This window comes from Alexandromys fortis, unplaced genomic scaffold (genome assembly GCF_014885135.2).
Source record: "Alexandromys fortis isolate MF-2015 unplaced genomic scaffold, M_Fortis_MF-2015_v1.1 scaffold_132, whole genome shotgun sequence".
NCBI lineage: Eukaryota > Metazoa > Chordata > Mammalia > Rodentia > Cricetidae > Alexandromys > Alexandromys fortis.
This window is the reverse complement of record NW_026068055.1, coordinates 1,023,330-1,046,585: the sequence shown is the minus strand read 5'-3', so window position 1 is coordinate 1,046,585 and position 23,256 is coordinate 1,023,330. Positions and strand designations below refer to the sequence as shown.

Sequence of the window (23,256 nt, the reverse complement as noted above, 5' to 3'; positions counted from 1 at the left end):
AACCTATCACAGTGTCGGGATGGCGCAGGCTGGGCGGAGGCCCCGCGATAGGCCCAACCGGGCGGCCGGAGAGAGCGGGAAGCGCAGCGGGCGGGCGTCCTCTTCCGCCCCGGCCCGGAAGGGTGATGTGGCTGGACCAGCACCGGCCTCACTATGGTAAGAACCTGGGCTGCAGGGCCGCGGTTGGGCTTCACCGAGGGGCTGCAGGGATGGTGCGGGTGCTGTGGAGCGCGGGAGCCCGGGCGGGAGCCAGGTTCTCCGGGACCCGGCGGTGCACAGGCCGAGGAGTCGAGCGGCTCTGAGGCTCGTCCCGGAGCATCAGGCCGAGAGCCTTAGGGAGAGCGCGGGTGGTGGTGGGCTCGGCCCCTCGCGAAGAGGCCGCCTTGCTGAGCTGTTTAGTACAGTTTCGGTGGCATGTTCGGCCGGGCGGTTACATAGATCTCTGGACATCCACTCTCAAACGCTAGTTTCAGTTTCCTTTTCCCCTTTTATGTGCTCCGTGTAACACCCAGCCCGCATCTTACAGTGATAATTAATAGATTGCCGCTTTTCCTTAACTCTAGATCCTACACCTTCTGTTCTACCTGTTGAATCCAAAGCTCTGAGATAGGGCCTCTTCCACAGCATTCTTTCCATTGTAATGGTGCTTCTTTGCAAACGGATGTTTTAAGGATTCAAGTTCCCTGCAAAGTTGGATCTGTCTTGTAGGAGCTTAGTGTGCTTCCTCGTAGTAATGTCTGGCCGGGGTCTTTCTCGCAAACCTTCGCCCTCCCTGGGATTTCATGTTAGGGTTAATGATTGTTTAATAGCTTAGACCTCAGGAAAGCTTTCAGTGCAAATCAGAAAATAGCAACCACAACAAAATTCAAGGCAAGGAACCCTGCACCACCACTTAGGTGAATTTAGAAACCATTTATAAGCATATTCCTAGCGAAAGAATATTTTTTTTATCATCTGAAAAGCAGCCATGACCCCACCCCCCACCGGGATTCCATGGAAGCTGAGTTTGAGTTCCCAGGAGTTATTCCGATATCATCTACAGTACACTGCCTTTAGAACAGTGGTCAAAAGCTCGGTTAGTCTTTCCTGCTCTCTTGACAGTTTGTCAAGGTTTGGGCATAAATTGGAGTTTCTTTCCTAAGCAAGATTAGCACCTGGGAAAGGAGGTAGCATTGACTAACACATTTTTGTTATCCAGATTAATGTTTTAGGGTCCATCGCAGCCTGTTTTGCTGCCTACCACACAGTAACATACACTTAGCCAGAAGGATGTTGTTAATACGGTGGTACTAAACTTAGAAGAATGCTCTCTTCCTCTCTACCAAGAAACTGAAGTAGAGTAACTTTGCTCATAGAACACACAAAGATCGTTTAAGACTGATAATGTTTTAACTTTTTCAAAAAACCAAAAAAAGCTTTTGTTTATTAGTGCTTGGTGTGTATCAAGTTTAAAGAGTTCCTAAGCCTTGTCTTGCTGTAAACTCCCACTTCTGAGATATTTAGAGGCAAAGGAGCTGAAAAGTAGGGTGACCGAGTTGCCTCGGCTCTCAAACCTAGTAAGTAAAGCCAGGCCTTGGGTTTATCTTAATGTCTCCCTACAGAATGGTAACAAGAAAAATGTCACCTGTGTTTAGTGTAGATGTGCAAGTTTCTTCTCCAGTTTTCTTTTTTCAATCCATGATTTGTTGACTCCATGGAGGCATAACCCACATTGAAGGGTGAATTGTACATGTTCTTATATGTGTACAATGGCTATGGAAGGATACGTGATAACATTGAGCTATGGGACTTTTTTTTTAATCTACAAGTTTTACTTTTTTAAGTGTTATAAGAAAATATAATTGTATGCAATGTTTTATTAGAGATATTACTGGACATAATTATTTTAACACACAAAAAGGATTAAGTATATTGCCCACCCAAGATCATCTTGATTTAATATATAATATATATATATATATATATATATATCAATGTCATATATATGACATTGAAGGTAAGGCTTAAACATAGCAGCTCCTTTAATCACCGTATATCTGGTCCTTTCTGGTCCTTTCCACTGGTCAAAGATGTCATTAATCGCACAGGAAATCCAAGAGGTAAAGGCAGGTTTGTGACAGAAACATTTAGGTGATAATTCTTGTTGTATTGACAATAAAAAGGACAGGAGAAAAACATGTATCTTTAGTATTACAAAAATAAATTTGATCTTATGAAAATGTTCCATTAATTTAACTCTGAAAGCCACTGCACACGGTGTATAAAGTGTAATGTAGGTGCAGTGATCTTCTCTCAGAGTACTTAACTGCTAATAAATACTTTTGAGTTCCCAGAGATTGTAGCTTCTTTAAGTCTAAATTTGGGGAGTTGCTGTGTTTAAATCTTTGAGCAGTTCTAGAGAAGGGCCAGTGACACATGGCCAGCGTTCAGCTTTTCTCTTTTACCAAACAGCCTGTATTTGATTGTCTTTTCTTGATTGCAAAATACATTTTTTCATAGTAGGATTTGCTTTTTACCCTTCAGAATATCTTTTCAATCATTTTATCGAGGTGTCCTATGAAGATTTCATTTTTTAAAGCTATCAAGTATTAGTTCCACCTTTGGACTAGATAGCTACTAACACTGCCTGGGGTGTATGAACTCTGAACTGTGGCTTGACTCGTAATCAAAGTTCTGTAGTGGAAAATGAGTAAATAAAGTCTTTATGCACTTCTGAAACAGGGCTAGTTAGAGCAAAGGCAACTGAGGAGAAATGTTGATTTATTCAGTGATAAATGTATGTGTCATATGTGTAATAGCCTCTGGTCCTGAAGAGCGTGCATGTATTCAGTCAGTTTGGGTCACTTGTGTAGATTGGGTGTTTTTGTATTTGGAGCTAATATTTATCTCTATTTTGTGGTTTCCATTTTTAAAGGACAATAGTACATATTAATTGCTAAGTAAAATCTAGTTGGAAAATGCTGACCTGACCAAGGTTTGCAAATGATAAAATGCTGACCTATTTTCCCAGTATGGTATATATTTTATCATAATTAGGTTAGGGGTGTTGATTTCTGTGGTCTTCTCTACCCTAAGGAAAGTAGTTTTATGTCAAACAAAAAAGTCTAGCTAGTGTTTTAAATTTTTGTCTTTGGTGTTTAACTCTTAATTTTTTTTTTTTTTTTTAGTTTATTTATCCTGACCGAAGTTTTCATTATATTCTTTCCTCCTTCATTTCTCTTCAGAAAAGGGCAGGACTCCCATATTAACCAAAACATGGCATATCAAGCTACAGTAAGACTAAGCACCTCCCTTGTATTTAAGGCTGGGCAAGGTAACCCAATATAAGGAATGGGGTTCCAAAAGCCAGGAAATGAGTAAAAGACAGCTCCTGCTCCCACTGCTAGGAGTCCCACAAGAAGACCGAACTACATTTGTCACATATATACAGAATGCCTGGTTCAGTCCTGTATGGGGTCCCTGGTTATTGGTTCAGACTCTAAACTCCTATGAGCCCAGGTTAGTTGATTCTGTGGGTTTTCTTGTGGTGTCCTTCACCCCTCTGGCTCCTACAATCCTTTCCACCTCTCTTGAGCAAGATTCCCTGAGCTCAGCCTAATGTGTGACTGGGTCTCTGCATCTATTTCCATCCTTGATTGATGGAAACATGACAGTTGGGCACCAGTCTCCGAGTATAGCAGAATATCGTTAGGCATCTTTACATTGACTTTTTTTTCTCCAGTGTGTTTGGTTCTGTCCTAGGTCTCTGGATCATCCAGCTCTGGGTCCTGGTATTCCAGACAGTGTCAGTGGTGGGCTCACTCTCATGGCATGGGTCTGAGGATGGAACAGTCATTGGTTGGCCACCCACAATCTATTCCACTCTTAACCCCAGCACATCTCATAGGTAGGATAGCTTGTAGTTCGAAGGTTACGTGGCTGGGTTGGTGTCCAGTCCCTCTATTGGAAGTCTTGCCCAGGTCACAGGAAATCACCAGTTCAGGCTGTGTATCTCTGTTTCCTGGAGTCTTGGCTGCAGTCATCCTTAGAGATTAACTCTTAATTTTAACTTGTTCTTGGAGTTAAGATAGAGGAATTAATGTCAATAAAGATTTAGTTTAAATGTGAGCAATAAAAGTTTGAAACTCTAAGACAGTGTTACACAAAAAGAAGCCTCTTACTCAGCTAATACGCTGAACATTTTGTTTTGCTGATGCTAAAAATAAATCTGCAAGGAGCACAGTGATCCAATACTTAGGAAAATCCGGTAAGTTAAACATCCTTTCTGTTGATTAAATCTTGTTAGTAACCAATCATTAGAGGTAGAGTGCCTACTCTACTAATTTATTTCCCCGTGTTTTTTTTTTTTTTTTTTTTTAAGATTTTTGTGATATGTTTGATACCAACTATTCCCAACTCCATATTTCTAATGTTTGGAGGTGGTTTCTTAAGATTTCTGATTTAAAAGTTCTATTAGCGTTTGTCCAGGCTGCTTTCATTTGTAATTCTAGAGCAAGCGCCCACTTCCAAACTTGGTGGATATAGCTTTAGCATTCAGGAATGACTCGAAATAAGAATGCCTGTGGACCCTTTCATTATTTCACTACTTAAGTACTTAATCTTACTTCAGAAAGATTATCGAGTAGATTATTCTCATCTGACTGCTTTAACTCAAGAAACCAACATAGTTGTTCCAAACTATTGGAAGCTTTGCTTAGTTATGGTTGGTGATTAGTCTGCAATGGAGAGTTACAATTGAAGAGCGTAAGAAGAGAATAATTTGGTAGTCTCTAATACTGTGTTTTAAAGTGAAGTGCACAGTTGTAAGTGATCTTAGGTCAAAGAAGGGTTTCTGTGTCCTGCAGCCTAAGGGTTACTATTGTGTTTGATACTGTGTTTCAGTAAATGCCACAGGCAGCCCTGTTTCAAGGGAATGTCATTTGATGCTTCTTTATGAAAAGGAAATATTTATAGATGTGGTAGACAGAATGGACCCCATGCAAAAACATTACCTGCACACGCATACGAATATGTTTCTAATCACACGTGGCAACAGACTTTGCATCCAAATTTTCATTATCTTGGGGGGAGAAAGATCAATAAGTTGCTTTTGACTCAGCATTTCCGATACTCCCCTTCTCTCACCACCATCCCATTAAAGAATACCTCCACCTGTGCAAGCATAGTCTTTGCATATCACTTTTAAGAGTGAGGTTTGGAGACAGAGTGCCCATCAGGGTTAACAAAATATTCCTTTTTACAAGTAACAAAGTATAGATCAGGAAGTGTGGCAACTCGCTAAACCGCTAAAAGAATGAAGAACTTAAATGGAAAATGTTGTTTCTAAGTTTTCTTTGTGGCAGCATCCCATTAAAAACAAAATCTGCATAAATACATGTTGATGTGTGGAAAGACAGCCAGAGTTTCTTTATGTATTAAGATATAACAATGATAATCTTCTAGTTACTCTAGGGCAGTGGTTCCCCTTTGGGGATCACATCAGGTATCAGATACATATCAGATATTTGCATTATGATTCGTAACAGTAGCAAAATTATACAGTTATGACGTAGCAATGAAAATAACTTTATGGTTAGGAGGTCACCACAACATGAGTATTAAATATTAAAGGGTTACAGCGTGAGGAAGGTTGAGAACCATTGCTCTAGGGATGAAAAGAGTTCAGAACTCAGTGAAGGTTTTGTATTTTACTTTGATACGTGTAACTCTTTAAGTTTACTTATATTACCCATGGACTTTAAAAAGTAAAAAGACCAAAGAAGTTAGTAATTAGCAAATCAGCACACAAGAGCATATGTATTTGTGACCCCTTGATAACTAGCATGTTTCATAATTACTGTTTTAAATTGTGGAGTCGTTGAGTATCTAGAGTTTTCAGTTAGCAAGTTTGCCTACTCAGCTATACATACCTCTTGAAAGTGAATTTATTGTGTGTATTAGAATGAGAACAATACACCCTTTTCAAGGTGTGAGCACCTTCAAAGTTGGGTCTTGATAGAACATTGGAGTTGCAGAAAGTGGTAAATGTGAATCTAGGTAGAAATTACCTCTGGCCTTCACAGCCTAGGCCGTTTACATAATCGGAAGAGTATGTTTTTCTTTGCTCATTTATCTGAAATGCCTTTGACAAATATAAATTCACAACAGTTTGTAGACTTCTCTTGGATAATTAGCAAAATTATGTACTTAGTACTTTAATCTAAATTGATTTTTCTCAGTAATGCCTGTTATTAATGAAATTTACATCTTTTTATTTTGTTAGCATGTGCTATCTTTGTTTAGCTCCCATTCTTCTCTTATTAAGATCTTTATGTGGAAAGTCTCATTGGTATTTCTACTAAATAAGGGCATCTGTTTCTTTTAACCCAGAGAGTAAGTTTGGATCAGTAGACAGCAGATGCTGAGCATTGGGAGAAATGTTACAGGTAACAGGCCAATCTCCATAACTTAGAAAACAATCTTGACCAGAGTCTAAATACATCTGAAAGATATTACCGTCTAATATTATCTGTTTAAAATATAAACTTCTTAAATCCCTGAACAAAGTTGCATATATCGTATATTTTGTACATGTAAACAGCTTTCGTTTGTAAATGATTGTACACACACAAATTATATATACACATTCCACTTAATAATAGGCATGACGGTGAGTGCTGTTTTATCTTTTATTATGAAAACCTTCAAACACAGGAAGAGAAAAAGAAGGCTAAGATGAGCTTTTTGTATACTCAGCATTTCATGGGCAACTCTGCTCCCTGCATGCACACATGCACATGCGCACACGTGGACTCAAACACACAGAGACCAGCTTCGGTGTCTTACCATTAAGATTATTTTTCAAAACTTTCAGGGAAAAAAAGTGGAATACATGGTGAAATCCTTAATTTAGATACTCCATTAAGAAGATAGTAAACCTGCTTTGTAAAACTAGCCATTTTACCACTAGAATCCTTGGTTTAATATAAGTGTTAATTCTAAAATTCCTTAGCCAGTCCCTTCCCCCCCACACACACACAAGCACACTTACACAGACACACTGCTGTGTTGTCTTTTCTAGAACCTACCATATTCTTGTTCCTTCTAAATGAAGTCTTTTGTGGATTAACATGTATTTGCTTTCTTATTAAAGCTTTTCTTTTGAAAACGTGTGTTGATCCCCAGGGTTCCAAACCATCTCTTGCTGATGCTACAGTATAATACTGTTTAGTTTTGAAAATATCCATCTTTTTCTAATCGGATAATTGGGGTGTGTGTTTTTCACCTATAACATAAAGATATAATAACTGATGGGTATGAAAATGTAAAAGAATACCAGGTGAGGACTGGAGAGATGGCTCAGCAGTTAAGATCACTGCTCTACCAGAGGACCCAGGTTCAATTTCCAGCACCCACATGGCAAGTCACAACATTTCAGGGTATCTGACACCTCAACACCAATGCAAATAAAATAAATTATTAAAAATAATAATATCAGGTGAATGTCAGTAGTTGTTGTTAGTTATGAGCTCCAAATAAGGAAAGATTTGTGCAATTTAACTTTATATCCTTAGTGTCAACTTTATTTCCTATAGTGGACCCTAAATATGCATATTGTTGTTTGCCTAGAGAGAAATACTATCAGTATATTCATGTGCATGTCAAATGATCTTTGAAAGACAACCACTGTGGCAGTGTTTTAACCATTTTGCTTCACAGACATCAACTTAAAACCAAATTTAATTAAAAGCCAATACATATTAAATACCACCTTTGCTTTGTAAGTGAGCAAAATCTTTACACAGGAAAACAAGTATTAAAATGGCTATTACAAGTGTTTTTGTTCATCCTTTGCAGACATAAAACTTACACTCACTAATAAAGTCACCCACCGTCATCCTTATTTTCCCACTTTGAATCAGTGCTTATAGATCTAAGACTATACTAGCATTGAGATCTTGCATTCTGTCTGCCCAATTCTTAATATAATTTGTATATAATCATTTTTGTCACTAGTTATATTAGTAAGTGGGGATTGGGTTGGTAGATTGCTTAACAGGTAAGCATGAGAACCTGAATTCAACCCCCTATGTCAATATTTTTTAAAGTGGTCCTATAATCCCATGGATGGAAAGGCAGAGAGATGGAAGAGTCTCAGAAACTCCCTGTTGAGCTGGTTTAGCTGAAGTCGTAAAATCCAAGTTGCATGAACAATCCTGCCTTAAAAATGAAGGTGGAGAGTGGAAGGACCAAGCCTCTCGCCGCCATACATGCATGCAAAACTGCAAATCCATAAGCTAACACACTAAGCACTATTGGTTAATAATGTGCAATTCTTGCATTTTTCAGTAATGTCTTATTTATCGAAATATGTAAAAATAATTTTAGTAATGCCTGGCAATTTAAGAAAAATAATTTTCTTAAAATTATCCTATCCATTGTTTTTTTTTTTTTTTCAATATATAAGCTTGAGAATCAACTGTTTCAGAAGTCATGTGTTGGTATTAAGTTTGTTTTTTGGGTTAGCTTCACAGCCTTAGCTTCAGAACTGAGAACTTTATCAGTTGATACTAATTATACAAAGACTTTATATGTGTGTTAAGGTAGTTGTTTGGGTTTGGAGTTTTTTTCCTCCTCCTAAAACTTTGCCTTTGTTACTAATGTAATGTAATTCTTTTTAAGCCTAGAAATCTGAAGGTTTTGCTCTAGTTACTCTTTTATTGTCTTTTTGTTTCATTTTTCATTTGGTTAATAATATAATTCTGAAGGTTATTTATGTGTGCATCTTGACCATGTGTTTCTCTTACCTGACTTATCTCTTGACGTTCATAGCATTTTCACTAGCTTCTGAGATTTTCAAGTGAACCTCACTTACAAGTAGCAGTTTTACCTTTGAAAAATAATTATGATGTATTGCTCCTGTTTTTTTTTTTTTTTTTTTTTTTCAGAAATCTAGTCGCACTGTTGTGGTAGGCACCTTTAATCCCAGCACTTGGGAGGCAGAGGCAGGAGGATATGGGTTTGAGACCATCCTGGTCTACAAAGCGAGTTCCAGGATAGCCAGAGCTCTTACACAGAGAAACCCTGTCTTGAGTAACCAAAGAAAAAAGAAAGAAAGAAAATCTTCTAATTTTGCTTCTAAATTTACTAAGTAGGCATACTGTTGACTGGGATTGATGTATTTTATGTGCCTCCTAATGGAAGCATCTAATAACAGAAGAGTTATCATATGATGTTCTTGCAGCTTCTTAAAAGCTTCTCTTTTTGTTTGCACTGTGCTTCAGACACATTGCCAGGTGTTAGAGATTGACTGTGCAGTGCTCACACTTCCGGAGTGGCTTGTATAGCGGAAGTGTCGGTTACTATTTGAGGTGTAGAAAAGGTTCCTAAGGGAAAGTGCCCCTGGAATCCCAGCACTTGAGAGGCAAAGGCCGAGGGATCTCTAGTTCCAGAAGAGCCTAGGCATTAGAAGAACCGCGGCAATACAGAGGGTGGACTTCTGGGCTCTGGGAGCCTTCCCGACAGAGCTGGACTGATAATCTAAAGAGAGGATTCAGCAGCTAAGGGTACTTGTTGCTCTTGTAGAGGACCTGAATATTGAATGGAATGAACCAAACTCTAGGTTTTTTTAGACTTGAAACCCATGATTACCTGTTTGCCTCTTTAAATATATAACTCTTAGGATTCCTAGTAAAGCTTTACAATAGGAGAAGGCAGTTACATAACGAGTTACTGAAAAGGAAGGGCAGGTGCTTTTCTTTCACCAATGTCTAATAATCTTAATATTTACCAGGGCTTGGAACATAATTTCATATTTTTAAAATATGCTTATCCCAGGTAAAAAAGCTCAGTTGAAAGAAACTTTAGTCAGTATTTAATCTTTCTCCCTGGCTTTGCTCAGATTTGTAAATGCCAAATGAAGGCTAAGACTTCATGGTCCCGGGGCTCACACAGCTAGCCCCTGGCAGTGTGGAGACCACCTGTCCTCTGTCTAGTACTCTGCACGCCTTGACCATCTGCATTCGCTATACAGAGTCCACTTGGCTCCGGTGGTTTGAATCCATGACATTCAGGTTCATGGATTTACATTTCTGGTGCAGCTCCTGCATTCTTTACTTTAAAGAATGGAAGGAAAGTTCACCTTTAAAGACTTCATGATGCTGTTTGCATGTTGTGCGACATCGTGTTGCCTGTAATGTGGAATTGTGTGGCATTTTTTGGATAGGAAATTTCTCTTGTGATATTAATTTGTTTTTGTTTTGTTTTCTCTCTTTCTCTTTATAGTCTGCCATTTTCAATTTTCAGAGTCTGTTGACTGTAATCTTGCTGCTTATATGTACGTGTGCTTATATCCGATCCTTGGCACCCAGCCTCCTGGACAGAAATAAAACTGGGTATGTTCCTAATGATATTGGTCAAGTCAGTTCTCACCAGCATCGAATGTAAATTACCATGAGCGTCATTAGACAGTTTAATTCTATTTATAACTTAGTTTTGAGTAAGTTTTTGTATTTTCTTCATGCTTTAAAGCTCTAAAATATTTGTAGTACCTTACTAAATTAATGAGTAAACTTCAAAAGTGATCTAGTGTGGCTTGACATTTCACATACTGAATAAAAGTGGACTCAAGATTCTTGTGACTGAAGGTGAGACATGTTATATATGCATCAGTTGTTATGACAGTGCCCTGGTAACTTTGTAGGCATGGTTTTCCCCCTTTCCACCCCCTTCTCTGAACTCTTATTGTACATATTTTATAGCTTTTTATTCTAATCAGTTATTTAGAATTGTAATATAATGAGTAAGACCCAATAAAATAGGAGTTTGATCTTACAAAGTAGTCCCTACTAAAGTTAGAATTGAGCATTTTTACTATTCTAGCGCTGTCATGAAATTTCTCTTCAAAGGGAAGTTGCATGTGGACATGTCTGCCCCTCTTCTCTTTGGGAGTAGGAATGTATCCATAACATGCTACATTGATCAAGGAGTTCTCAGGGCTACCAACCTTACAGTAGAGGTTGAGTAGTAGTATATTTCTCCTACATTAAAGGTCCCCAAAAGGCTTTCTTGTTTTTACATTTCAAAATATAAGCTAATAGGGTCAGTTGTGTGTACAATTAGAAACAATTTTACTTGATTATAAATAAAAACTTCTTTTCTGTAGAAGTGAATATTTGGTTCTCTTTTCTCACAAGAGATTTGTCATTGTGTTTACCGTGCTTGGGTGGAGTTACCTCACTGTCAGGTGCAATTCATTTTTGATGTCTTGACTATTTACATTTAACTCCATTTTCTACAAACTGATCCAGATGGTCTGGACCAGGGCTGCACTGAAGGACTGCTCCTTAGATAGCGTCTTCCTAGTTCCCTGGGCTTACAGCACTGTCAGCAGAGACACACAAGCCATAGAAATTAAGCAACAGATTGTAGTGGTTTTTAGCAACTAACAAAGTTCCTTTAAAAAAAAATAAAAATAAACAGCAATCTAGATGTTCAGAGGCGTGCCTTAGGAAATTCTCTGAAACAGCTCACTGCTGGATAGGTCTGAACTAAGTCCAGAGTAATAGCTCCTTATTCCTAGACTAGACTTGGGAGACCAGCCTTTTGTGGCCTGGTGATTTCAAACTGTTCAGGGTACTGAGTATCCCATGAAGGGAGTTGAGATGTCTTACTCTGACCCATAGGTGCTGAGAATCAAACACATGGTTTTGTAAGGGTGACCTCAGTTTTCTATTTGGCTAAAAAAGCCAATTCTGAGTAATGCTTAAATTTCCTGACCCATGTTCCTTCAGTGCACAACACTGTGCACAGCCCCATTACTGTTCTGCAGACTCCTCATAAAGTCCTCTGAGCATGGATGCTGCTCTGAAAGCCATGAAGTGCGGCCTCACAGGCCTCACACTAAGTAGGGCTGAGTTAAAGCACAGTCTGGCATTGTCGGTAGCTTAGATAATTTTCGGAATTGTATTTGCCTGTGAGGATTCATTAACCATCTTTCCTTGAAAAAAAAGTAGATAAATATCCTTGATAATTAAGCTCTTCAGATAAGGAAGATAGTCTTCATATTAGAAATAAATAAGGTTGATTTGTCTTAATTAGTACTCTGTTTATAAACATAATTGTAAACATAGATATACATAATTACAGGTATGTATATACCTCAAAACAGCTGTACTGTTTTTGATTTATTTTGGTTTTTTTTTTTTTTTCAAATTTTTTTTCAAATTTGCTTTTGCCAAAGCTGTTGCTTTTTATGTATTCCAAATAAGTGATATGTCCATTTATATAAATATATGTGTATATTTAACTCATAATTTCCTTATTCATGGAATTTAAAAGAACATCTCCATCTTAAATGTTATTCCTGGAATATATGTCTTAAATGTCTCACTTAATACACTCATGCTTATTTCCACCTAAACTAATAATTTTCATTATATTAAAAATGTAGCCTTACATTTATGTATATTTCCTTGTTATCTAGCACATGTAAGGACTGCTCGTAGAGTTATGGATTAATGAAACACAAAGCTATAATTTGTAAGAAATAAATCTTGTAGTATATTACAAAAGCGCATCTAAAAACTATCCTCATGTGTAATTATCTCAAAATTACTACTTAAATTAACATGTAATTTTTTTTGCTTTTGAAAGTGACAATGAGCTTGAAGTTGAATGAATTAATTCATTGAGTCCTTGTATAAATTTTAGTCACTCTCACATTAACGTGCCCTAATTCTGACCTCTGTCACACATATAGTCCAGTTAATAGTAGCCTCTCTCCAGTGCTGGTTCATGGTATTTCCGGCCCAGTTTTCATATATAACTGGTGGCTCCTGACCAGTGAGCACATCTTAAAGTCCAGTATGTAGAATTAGTGTTCTGTGATATTGACAGAAATGAACTGGCTTTTGCAGTAATCAGGAATTGTTTTTGTTCTGTTTTATCCTGTGTAGACTATTGGGAATATTTTGGAAGTGTGCCCGAATTGGTAAGTGTCTAATCTGCATTCATTTCAACTATAAATTATTGGACATCTTATTTGTTATACGCTAGGCAATCAGTTGTCAGTTTTCCAAGTATAGGCTTCTCAGTCCCCTGTAATTTTGTAAGAACTTACAGAATTCTCCCAGTTTTCATTTTCTGCTATTTAAAACTAGATGTAATGGGGAACTTTGTAATATTTTATTAACAGGGATATGGAAAAATAATAAAACACAGAGCTATGTTCTGTAAGAAATAAGTCTAGAATATTACAAAGACTCATGTAAAAACTATCTTCATGTATCATTTTCTCAAAATTACTGCTTTTAACATAATTTTTAAGACTTTTGCTATACTTTTTAAATACTTGTTTTGTGTAAGGGTGAGGGTACACACGCTACAATGTACGTTTGAAGAGCACAGCTTGTAGTGGTTACTTTGCTCCTCCACACACATGGTTCCTGTAGAGGCAAGCCTGAGGGCAGGCACTTTTTCCCACTGAGTCATCTCACCAGCTCATGGATACTGTTTTGATAACTAAGGATGAGCTTCATTCACGTTTAATAACAATAGTAAGGTTATTTGCATTTTAAATACACATCAGGTTGGCTTCTTATTTTATCATCATGTGATACTGTTCACGTAAATTCAGAGTGGTCAGAAAGTAAACAAAATGTGGTGCAAAAGTAATAATAATTTTTAATAATCAGCTATACCATCTTTAACATATCTAATTAAAAAATACTTTGTGGTGTTTGTGCTTAGACTGCTTAGACTGGAAGTAAAGTTTGTTGTCTTTGGAAATATTTGCATGACATGTATTTGTAATTAAACATATGTGTATATACACATTAATGTCATATCTCAATATTTTATTAGCCTTGAATTTCCTTGTAACTACCTTCTTCTGTTAAAGCACAGTTAACTTCATAATTTAAAGAGTATGCCTTTTTTTATGCCTTTTATTTTTAAGCTAGTTTATCAACAGCCCACATGGTCCACACTTAACCCTTGAGTTAGGATTTAATCTGTGAGTTCAAGGCCGGCCTGGGCTACAAGAGCTAGTTCTAGGGCAGACTCCAAAGCTACAGAGAAACCCTGTCTCAAAAAAAAAAAAAAGAAAAGAAAAGAAAAAAGAATACTTAGACATTTTTCTAAAGTCCTGGGAGCCAGTGTAACATAACTAAGCACAGTTGAGGTGTAAATTGGACTTCAGAGTGTTCAGGCATCATTTGTTAATCATTTCGCTAACTTTCAAGAGAAGGTTTTTCCTTCCATTGGACTTTTAGATGATAGGCAAGTTCCTACTAGAAATTAGCAGTCTAATGCTACATTGTCCATGTTTCTAAGTCTTCTGGATAGTTGATAAGTACAAAGGATTTCTCAGAATACCTTATTGAAAGCCATCATTCTGATGGAGTGATAGAAGAGAAGCATTATCCCCCTAACTATTAAGTGTGCTTTTATGTGAAGTTTTCCTTCCTCTGTGTTCTTTATGATGCCTTATTCTCTCCTATAGAAATAAGCATGAGAATTCATAGGAAATATGGCTCGCTTTATATTAGCAAAAGAATATGTATAGCCTAGATCAGTGTTCTATTATTCAGGGAATATTTTGGTTTCTCTTGCATATGTGTTCAACTTATAGCTCAACCCTATCACTTAAAACTTTTGAGATTTTTGTTTCTTTATTGTACTCTTTAAACATGAATTTTATAGATAACATTGTTGTATCTCATAAAATTAAACATGCCTTGAACAATTTTTTTTATTGTCAAAACTATAGAATCTGGGACATATAGTGAGTACAGGTTTTTGATCTCCCTAAATATACAATGCATAGATGGCCAATCACAATAAAATATTCCAGTTCAAGATGTCAGTGATGCTAACATTAAAAAGGCCTGGCTTAGATTTATAGATTTGTATAGAGGCTTATCTGCCACTCAGTCATGAATAATGGGTACAAACCCTAAAATAGAAGAAGTCTTGAACACTGCAAAGGAACCAAGAAGAGAAACAGACTGTCACCCTCATCGCTAAGTGTAAGTGTAAACCAAACTGCCTAGGAGTCCAGTCACCTGAAAAAGAAAATATATTATAGACCAAAGTATCGCCAAGAACAAGGTACTTAAAAACCTGAGTAGTACAAGTTTGCATTCCCACCAGCAATGGATGAGTGTACCCCTTTCTCCACAACCTCTCCAGCAAAGGCTATCATTGGTGTTTTTTATTTTCGCCATTCTGACAAGTGTAAGATGGTATCATAAAGTTGTCTTGATTTGCATTTCCCTGATCGCTAAGGAAGTTGAGCTTGACCTTAGGTGTCTTTGGACTGCGAGGGGTGCACCCACACACTGAGACAATGGGGATGTTCTATGGGAAACTCACCAAGGCCAGCTGGCCTGGGTCTGAAAAAGCCTGGGATAAAACCGGTCTCACTGAACATAGCGGGCAATGAGGACTTCTGAGACTTCAAGAACAATGGCAATGGGTTTTTGATCCTACTGTACCTATTGGTTTTGTGGGAGCCTAGGCAGTTTGGATGCTTACCTTACTAGACCTGTATGGAGGTGTGTGGTCCTTGGAATTTGAGCTGAGGAGGGAGGGGGACTTGATTAGGGGAGGGGGAGGGAAATGGGAGGCGGCAGTGGGGAAGAACAGAAATCTTTAATAAATAAACAAACAAACAAATAAATAAAAAGCAAAAAAAAAAAAAACCTGAGTAGTATTCTGCAGGGAGAGACAGAGATCTGGCACTAAAGAGCTAACTTTCCTTTTCTGTTATATAAAGTTGCTAACTTCCAAAGAAACGATAAAGGCTTTTAGCTTTGTTTTAAATAGGAGTTAGACCTGTAGACAATTCTATTTAGTAGCCTTTGTGGGCATAATTATGACTAGAACTTAAAGCGTCAGACATATAGTATGTGCCTGTCTTGATGAGTCCCTCAATTATGGTCTGTTTTTCTGTCTAGTTATAACTGCCTTTCCTTTGTGCGTGCGCAGTTATTTATATGAACCCCCCCTCCAATCTTGAATGGGTCACTTAAAAGTGTTATGAAAATCTGAAAGCATTTGCTTTCTTTTAGCAAACTAGCTATGAAAATTCTGGTGCTGACACACATTTTTTCAAGAGCCTGCTGCTCTCTATTCCTGACACACAGTATATCCACAAAGAGAGGATGCAATTGTAATGGGACTGAGGCAGAAGACAGAAGACAGGTAATCTTATCTTGTTACACATCATATGACAGTAACCGTTCCTACTCACTTACACAAAGCTACGACCTGACAAGAAGCAACCTTCTTACTCGAGTTCAACTAAAGATGCCCAGCTCTACCACATGGCAGTCTCTTTTAAGAAAATGAAAAACATGAAAATGAATCCCATCTGTAAATTATAGCATTCTAAGTCATGAGATGAGAAAGAAAAGAACTTCCTCAAGAATTAATACCGAGCAGATGGAAAACTCAGTTCAGGGGTAATTGCTCCCTTTGGGTGTTTACTGCGACTGTGCTAAGCAGTGGACATACCAGCCCTGAAAAGAATAACAGACTTTATAACATCTACCTAAAGTTTATGGATCAGTGAGGTGTTTTGTGGGGCTTTATTTAGCCCTAATGAATTAACATTGTAAACCAGTGTTCTGTTTTTTTTTTTTTTTTAAGTTAAATCAATGTTATTCTAAAACCACCTTTTCATTATAGATTCTCCTTTAATAGAAGGCAGTCTGTTTGGGGGCGGGGGCAAAGGCAATTTAAACAAACAAAAACTTTGAGAACACCAAATCTGTGGTTGTTATTTTACTTTACTGTGGTTTAATCTGAGAATTTTGTTGGTTTAGTTTGGTTCAGTTTAGATTTGAGAATATGGCCTCAATATTTGTGGACTATATTGATTGGTGATCTTCCTGGAGGATGGAATTATAAGAAAAACCCCTGAATAAATGTATACTGTTTTAATAGATGTAATATTTTAATATATCAGTGTTGACACAGTGAAGAAGCTCTGAACATTGACAGTGACCTTGAGAATTTTACTTAATGGGGATGTCAAGGTTGACATTTATGAGAGCCAGGTAAAGAGTATCTAAGGTGAACTAAGGAGCTTAATATAGGGAAGTGGAATTTCCATGTTGTGGAAGAACCTAAGTAAGGCTAGCCAAAGTCATCTATTTGGCTCGCAAAGAACTCAGACATACCTCAGCTGTTTCCATGTGACTGCTTCTTTACTTATGTCTGCTACCCTCTGAGTTAGTACAGTTTACAGCTACTAAAAACACAGCAACAATGAAAATCAATTCCCTTGCATGGTCTGTATGCTAGCAACACACTTTCACAAGCCGACATCAGATCTTAAATCAGACAAAAGAAAGTGTCTAAATATGGACACTCTTAAATGAATGTGGAATTGACTCATTTAAGAAGTTATTGTGTTTAATACCTACTTTTAACTTAACAAATTATTGAATTACTGAGATTTCAGAAATTTTGTGAGTGGAAATGATGCCCAAAATGTTTCAGACTTCAGAGAATTTCCAAATTTTTAGGGATGATCTAGGCAAGTATTCCAAAATCTCCCAAATGGAAATACTTCTCATCCCAAAGATTAGATAAAGAATGTTTGACTGTAAAAGACTTAGTACCAAGTGTATCAGAAATAGTCATCATCTATGGAGGAGCTTGTGCCTATTTTTTTAATGGGATAATATTGGCTATCCTGCTGGTCTTCTAAATACTACGAGGGTCATGAACTGATACCATAATACAAAGAAGATATATTGCTGAATGCTCTGCCTTAGATCACCTAGGGAAATTCCTTGTCTTATTTTTTAGGAAGAGACCTGACTATCCTTTTGCTCTGAGTTGCTGGAGAGCATTTCTTTGGCTCTATCATAAATTCTGCAGGGCACGGCATTGGTACTTTTAGGTACAGGTCTCAGAAATAACTTGGGTTTAGCTGCTAACCATGTCCAGCCTTTTTATATTGAGACGTGACATTGTCGTCTACATAGGTCACTCTTGCGAACTACACAGAGTTACGAATAATAATAATAGTAATAAAATCTTGTGATGGGCAAGTAGGATGGTTCTGCACTTGCCTGATGATCTGAGTTCAAATGCCAGAATTTATAGACAGGTGGAAAGAAAGCCCACTCCAAAGTGGTCCTGTTTGTCCTCTAACCTCCACATGTACCCTTTTGCTTGAAAACTTACATGAACAGCACATGATAACAATGGTTTTGTTTTGGAGTCTTTAAGTTCTTTGCCTTGCGTTGGGCTGCAATTTTAGCACACCTTGTTAATCAGTTTGTATTGAGCTTGTTTTATTTTGCCTCCAGCTCCTTGTTTTCCCATCTCTCAGTAGTAACTTTATCATATCTTTATTAGTCATTCATTCAACCAAGATGAATGTCTTCCTTTTTTCAACAGGTGAACGCAAGAGTCCTTACGTTGCTGTATGCTGTATAGTTATGGCCTTCAGCATCCTCTTCATACAGTAGCTTCAAAAACTACCAGCGTGTGATTGCCATCAGACTCTAAACAAAGACTTGCCTCCAGGAAATAATGGGAAGAATAGTTAACCCTTTTTATCTCTGAACATGAAATGAGATAAATTTCAAGATGCTGTTCTCTATTTTTATGCTATTGGACCAATGAGCTATATAAATAATTAAGATGTAACAGTTTAATACACAGGATGTGATTATAGCAATCAACCTCAGTCTGTTGCTCCAGTATTAACTCTCAGCAAATGTCATTCTGTTGTCTCGGGACTGCTTTTCATAAGGTTCTTGAAGCCACGAAGTAGAACAAACAGTTGGTGGATTCCACAGGCTCCTTTCACTAGGGCTTAAAAATGTTGTCCTCATTGAATGAGACCTTCTAATGACTGGCCTATTTTTATTGGAAAAAATTGTTCTATTTTTGTTGTTGCTATTCTTATTGATTGCATTCATATTTAAACCATTTTGATTGCTAACCAGAATACCTCTATTCTTGGCAAATTATTACAGGTGTAAAATATTTTAAACAAAACCCTGCATTTCTTTAATATAATATGGTCAAGTGTGGTCAAAGATACAGCTGCCGTTCTCTGAAAAAGAGCATTCTTAGAATGGAAAAAGCAAGTAGAACAAGAGTAGACTAATGATATCACTTGTTTTTCATTCTCGTTAGTGTCAGGTCTTCCAAATAGATCATTTGTTGTAGTTATCCCAAATGTGGTTTTTGTTGTGTTTTTAATGCATCACTTTAAATACAGTTTCTTTTCTGTCAGCTTAAACTGGAATCTGTTTTCTAACTTTGTAGGTGATAAACACATCTCATACCTGCTTAGTCTGGATACTACAGTCTAAGTATCTCTCAGCTTTGACACTGAAGCAAGAATTTGAGCAGTTTGTAATGTAGATATATGCAAAGATTAGGAATGAAGCCTTAGTATAAAAAGGCAGTTGGAAGTGGGAATTCATTGCTATTTTAAAGCTAAGAGGAATTTAATCTACCTGAAAACACATACCACACATAACATTTATTATTTAAGTACTGGTTTAAGTATGAAAGAAACTTTTTCTCAGAAATTAAATTCTATAGAAACAGAGTACTGAACTTGAAGCCTTTTTAAGTAGCATATCACCTTAGCCCAGACAGGCACAAAGCTTGCTAGACCACCAGGTTACAGATTGCCTGATACTGCATGGATTGCACTTTAGGGTAACATCAAAGAAGCTTACTTTGTGTTTTCTTGGGATCTTTTTTTTTTTTTTTTTTCCAAAAGGATCTTTGGAATATCTATAGCTAGTTAAGACCTGTCTATTTTACTTTGGACAGGAAATCAGATTATGGTAATTATTCTGCTCTGAACTGCATGCATCTTGGGCTTTATATTAGGTCAGAGATTTCTAGGACGTCCCAAAAATAGGACTCCCTCATTAGCATCTTTGTGCACAGTAAGTCATCTTTCAAGGTCTGATTTCTGGGTGACCATCTGTTGTCCATCTCTGCTACCAACTGAATTTTCCGGAAGTGTTGTCAACATTTTTTCCTAAGTTAGCACACATCTCATAAAAAGGAAAGAATAAAGGATCGGGCCTAAAATGTTTGTTTAATTTAACATTTCAGACAGTGTAGGTGGAAATGAGAGGAACATAATTAATTTGGACTATGTGTGGTAACATAAAACGGTTAACTGTGTAGCAGCTTATCTCTAGCCCCGCCATTCTTCTCTTTTTAAGTAGGGCTCTCTGGAGTGTAGGATTGATGCAAAGGTATAGGATTTGATTTAAAAAAAAAAAAAAAGAGAGAGACATTGCCGTTTTTGATGTGTAAACCCTGACTCGTATTTTCCGAGCCATAGGGTGGTATAGGGGTGTGAAGCCCATAGGATACTCGGCTCTGTGTTCAGATGGAATGTGGAGGAGCAGTAAGTACTGCTGGCATCTGGCCTCTACACACTGGCTGTAATACACAGCTTAAGGAGGGATGCTGAGACTCAGGGGCTAGCAAGCTCCAGATTGGCTCTAGAGTCTTAAATCCATGTCTCAACATTTGTTTTGTATTGGTGTTGGTTCCTGATGAGTGTCATCTGTGCCTTTGACAGAGTAGGGACATGTCTTATTTCCAGGTAGTCCTTCAAGATGGTCAGAAGCCACTTACTTGTCAAATTTGTCATATATTTTTGAAGAGTTTAAACACAGTTCAGTGTCTACTTATGCCATAAACTACCTTATATGTTTCCATTCAAGATATTTCCTACTGGGGTTAGTAAGAATATGTAATTTATAATAAATTCCTTCATCTTCATAATAAAATTATTCTCATCATCGGATAACACATTTTTATGAATTAAGTTTTCCAAGTTTACAAAGTCCAGCAAATCTTTGCCGCTATTTGTGAAAAAATATTTAGCACTTGTAAATAATTTATATTTCAGGAACCATTACACAGTTCTTATGGTGTGTAAGCATTGAAAATAGAAATATGAGTAGTTTCCCTGTATTCGTCATATAAATGAAAGGTTAATGTATATGAAGTACAATGTGCTAGCACTTGTCATTGAGATAATCTCAAGATTCTAGGAGCAAATGCAGAGCCATGATTCATTGAGGGTAGAACTTGTAGAAGAGCATGGAATAAGCTGAGCTTGGCAGTGTTTTGCAAAAGCACAGTTGTGTGTTAGGTATTATATGTCTCTTAGTTTGTCGTGGCACTAACGGAGTATGGTATAAACCATGAAGGTGGACAGGTGTTGTATTCTGGAGAGTCTTGTATTTTACCTACCTCAAAACAGCAGATGAGTGTTTTCCCTCCTGCCTCACAAATCCCTCAGGAGGATAATAAAATCTCCCTCAGTTTATGAACAAAAAGGTTGACAGTAGAATACAATAGTAGATTCTCCGGAGATTTCTCTAAACATTGTAGAAGCAACTAGCCAGTTGTTTTCAGAAACCTGTAAAATCTCATATTCCATCTGCTAAAAGCAGTCCCCGCTGTTAAAGCAAACACCAACACCAAAAGTGCACTGTTTATATTTCCTGGATGCACAGAAATTATTTCCAGTTATCAGGAACTTAAACTGCACAGAAGCCTTTGGGAAGTTACTCCATCCTTGCAATCTGAAAATTTTTAGGGGCCACTCTTTACTTTTCTGTAATCTAGTAATAAATGTTCTCAAAGTGGTGCTGGCAATCACCCTTGTGACCTTCAGGAAGTCATGACTAGTTTCTGAGAAATAGCTTCATATTGTTTCTCCGTTGCCCTAAACTAATTCCGAAATAGTCTAAAATGCCATTCCAGTACCTTTTGGAGAAAGAAAAATAATTTGTGTTTAAAAGTGGAGGTGATCATCCTACTCTGATTAGTTCATATGTCTGCTATGTAATAAAAAATGAATTGTCAAAAGCCTCTAGTTTTGTCTTATCACATTAAGAAAAAAAGCAGTGTAGGGTGGCCATTATGACCAGAGTAGTTTATCTACTTTAATGTGGGGACTTGCCAAGATAGGTTTGGAGGTAATATTTTACTGGTTTGTTTCTTAAGACTACCCACACGACCTCCGCTGCAGCTCTGCAAACCGTAAGTATCTGAATAAGTGACTTCTGTGTTACTGTGACCATGATACTAGACAGGAACAACAGGGAAGTTTGTGGGGAATTTGTTTCCCTTCTAGTCATAGTGGAGTTTTTTTTGTTTTTTTTTGTTTTTTTTGTTTTAAGAATGTGTGTCAGGGGCTCAAAAAAACTGGACCAGTAAGCCAGAGTCCAGGAGCTACAGACTAGCCCAAGCTCTATCTAACCTTCTAATGTCCCTTTAGAGGCCTACATCTCATTTAAGCAGGTCCTAATTCCAGAAGTTTCTTTTTTATCATCAATGGGAAAATAGACATCCCCAAAAGCCAAAACTGATTGGCTTGTTTCCAATCTGGTCTTGAATTGCCACAGAGGTAATGAATAGCAGTTGTCAAATACTAACAATTTCAAATATATTCTCAACTGAGGGCCTGCAGATAACACATTGTGGCACAAGTAGCTATCAGTTTGAGAGTCCAAAGCCTAGAAACCCAACTCTTCTAATCAGTACTTTATTGAAAAATAAAGTTTGTTCTTTGCTTTAGAAAGTTTGGTCTTTCTAAATATGGAAATCAATGTTTGCAAACCTTTTTACACCTATTCCTGGAAAGATGTTCTCCCTAACCAGGGATTAGCAATTTTGGCTTTAATTAGGCTTTAAATTCAAACTATACAGCGAGTATGACAGGATGTTGTGTACCTGCCTTCCTGTGTGCCATTGTGACTTCCAGTTGATCTAAAAACAATTACTAGATTTCGCTTTTCTCTCATAGAACTCAAAATGCCATTGTAATAGACTATTAAACTTAACATATATGGGAAAGAAAAATTCAGAGAATTTACATGGATGTCCTTCACCAAAACAAAATTAGAGGTAAAGACGTAAGTATTGGAAGTTAGGGTGAGTTATTTACACATACTATACTTTCTGTCGTTCATAAGAACACATGGGGGCTGTGTGAGAGCCAGATACTACTGTTACTGTTTTATTTGACAAGGGAAGTGGCCTAAAACAGATGTGCAGAGGTTGTTAAGTGCTCAAACCTGGACTTTGTCAGCCTCTTCCAAAATACTTGATAAACTACTCATCCTAGGCTAAATACTGGGAAAGTAGTGCGCAAAGATTAAACTGCTTAAAAGAAATACATGCTTAAGGCATAAAGGATTTCAACAAGGCCAGCACTATAAAAAGATCTCTGTGTAGTATCCAAATACTAAAACTGAT

General features: G+C 37.4%; 1 protein-coding gene and 1 non-coding gene across 2 annotated transcripts; both read left to right on the top strand.

Moving 5' to 3' along the window:
• The first annotated feature begins 13 nt into the window (after positions 1-13).
• Positions 14-20,798, top strand: Tmem167a (transmembrane protein 167A). Its single transcript, XM_050119858.1, has 4 exons — positions 14-156; positions 10,264-10,373; positions 12,936-12,970; positions 18,397-20,798. Exons 1-4 carry the CDS (start codon positions 154-156, stop codon positions 18,465-18,467), a joined length of 219 nt encoding a protein of 72 aa, XP_049975815.1. The 5' UTR covers positions 14-153; the 3' UTR covers positions 18,468-20,798.
• Positions 10,892-11,026, top strand: LOC126487190 (small nucleolar RNA U109). The gene has a single exon (XR_007588311.1). It is a non-coding gene; the product is annotated as a small nucleolar RNA U109 (small nucleolar RNA).
• Positions 20,799-23,256: the final 2,458 nt, after the last annotated feature.

Coding starts and splice junctions, on each gene's coding strand:
- Tmem167a (XM_050119858.1), top strand. Junction 10,374..12,935: donor CTGGACAGAAATAAAACTGG/GTATGTTCCTAA, acceptor TATCCTGTGTAG/ACTATTGGGAATATTTTGGA. Junction 12,971..18,396: donor TTGGAAGTGTGCCCGAATTG/GTAAGTGTCTAA, acceptor TTTTTTCAACAG/GTGAACGCAAGAGTCCTTAC.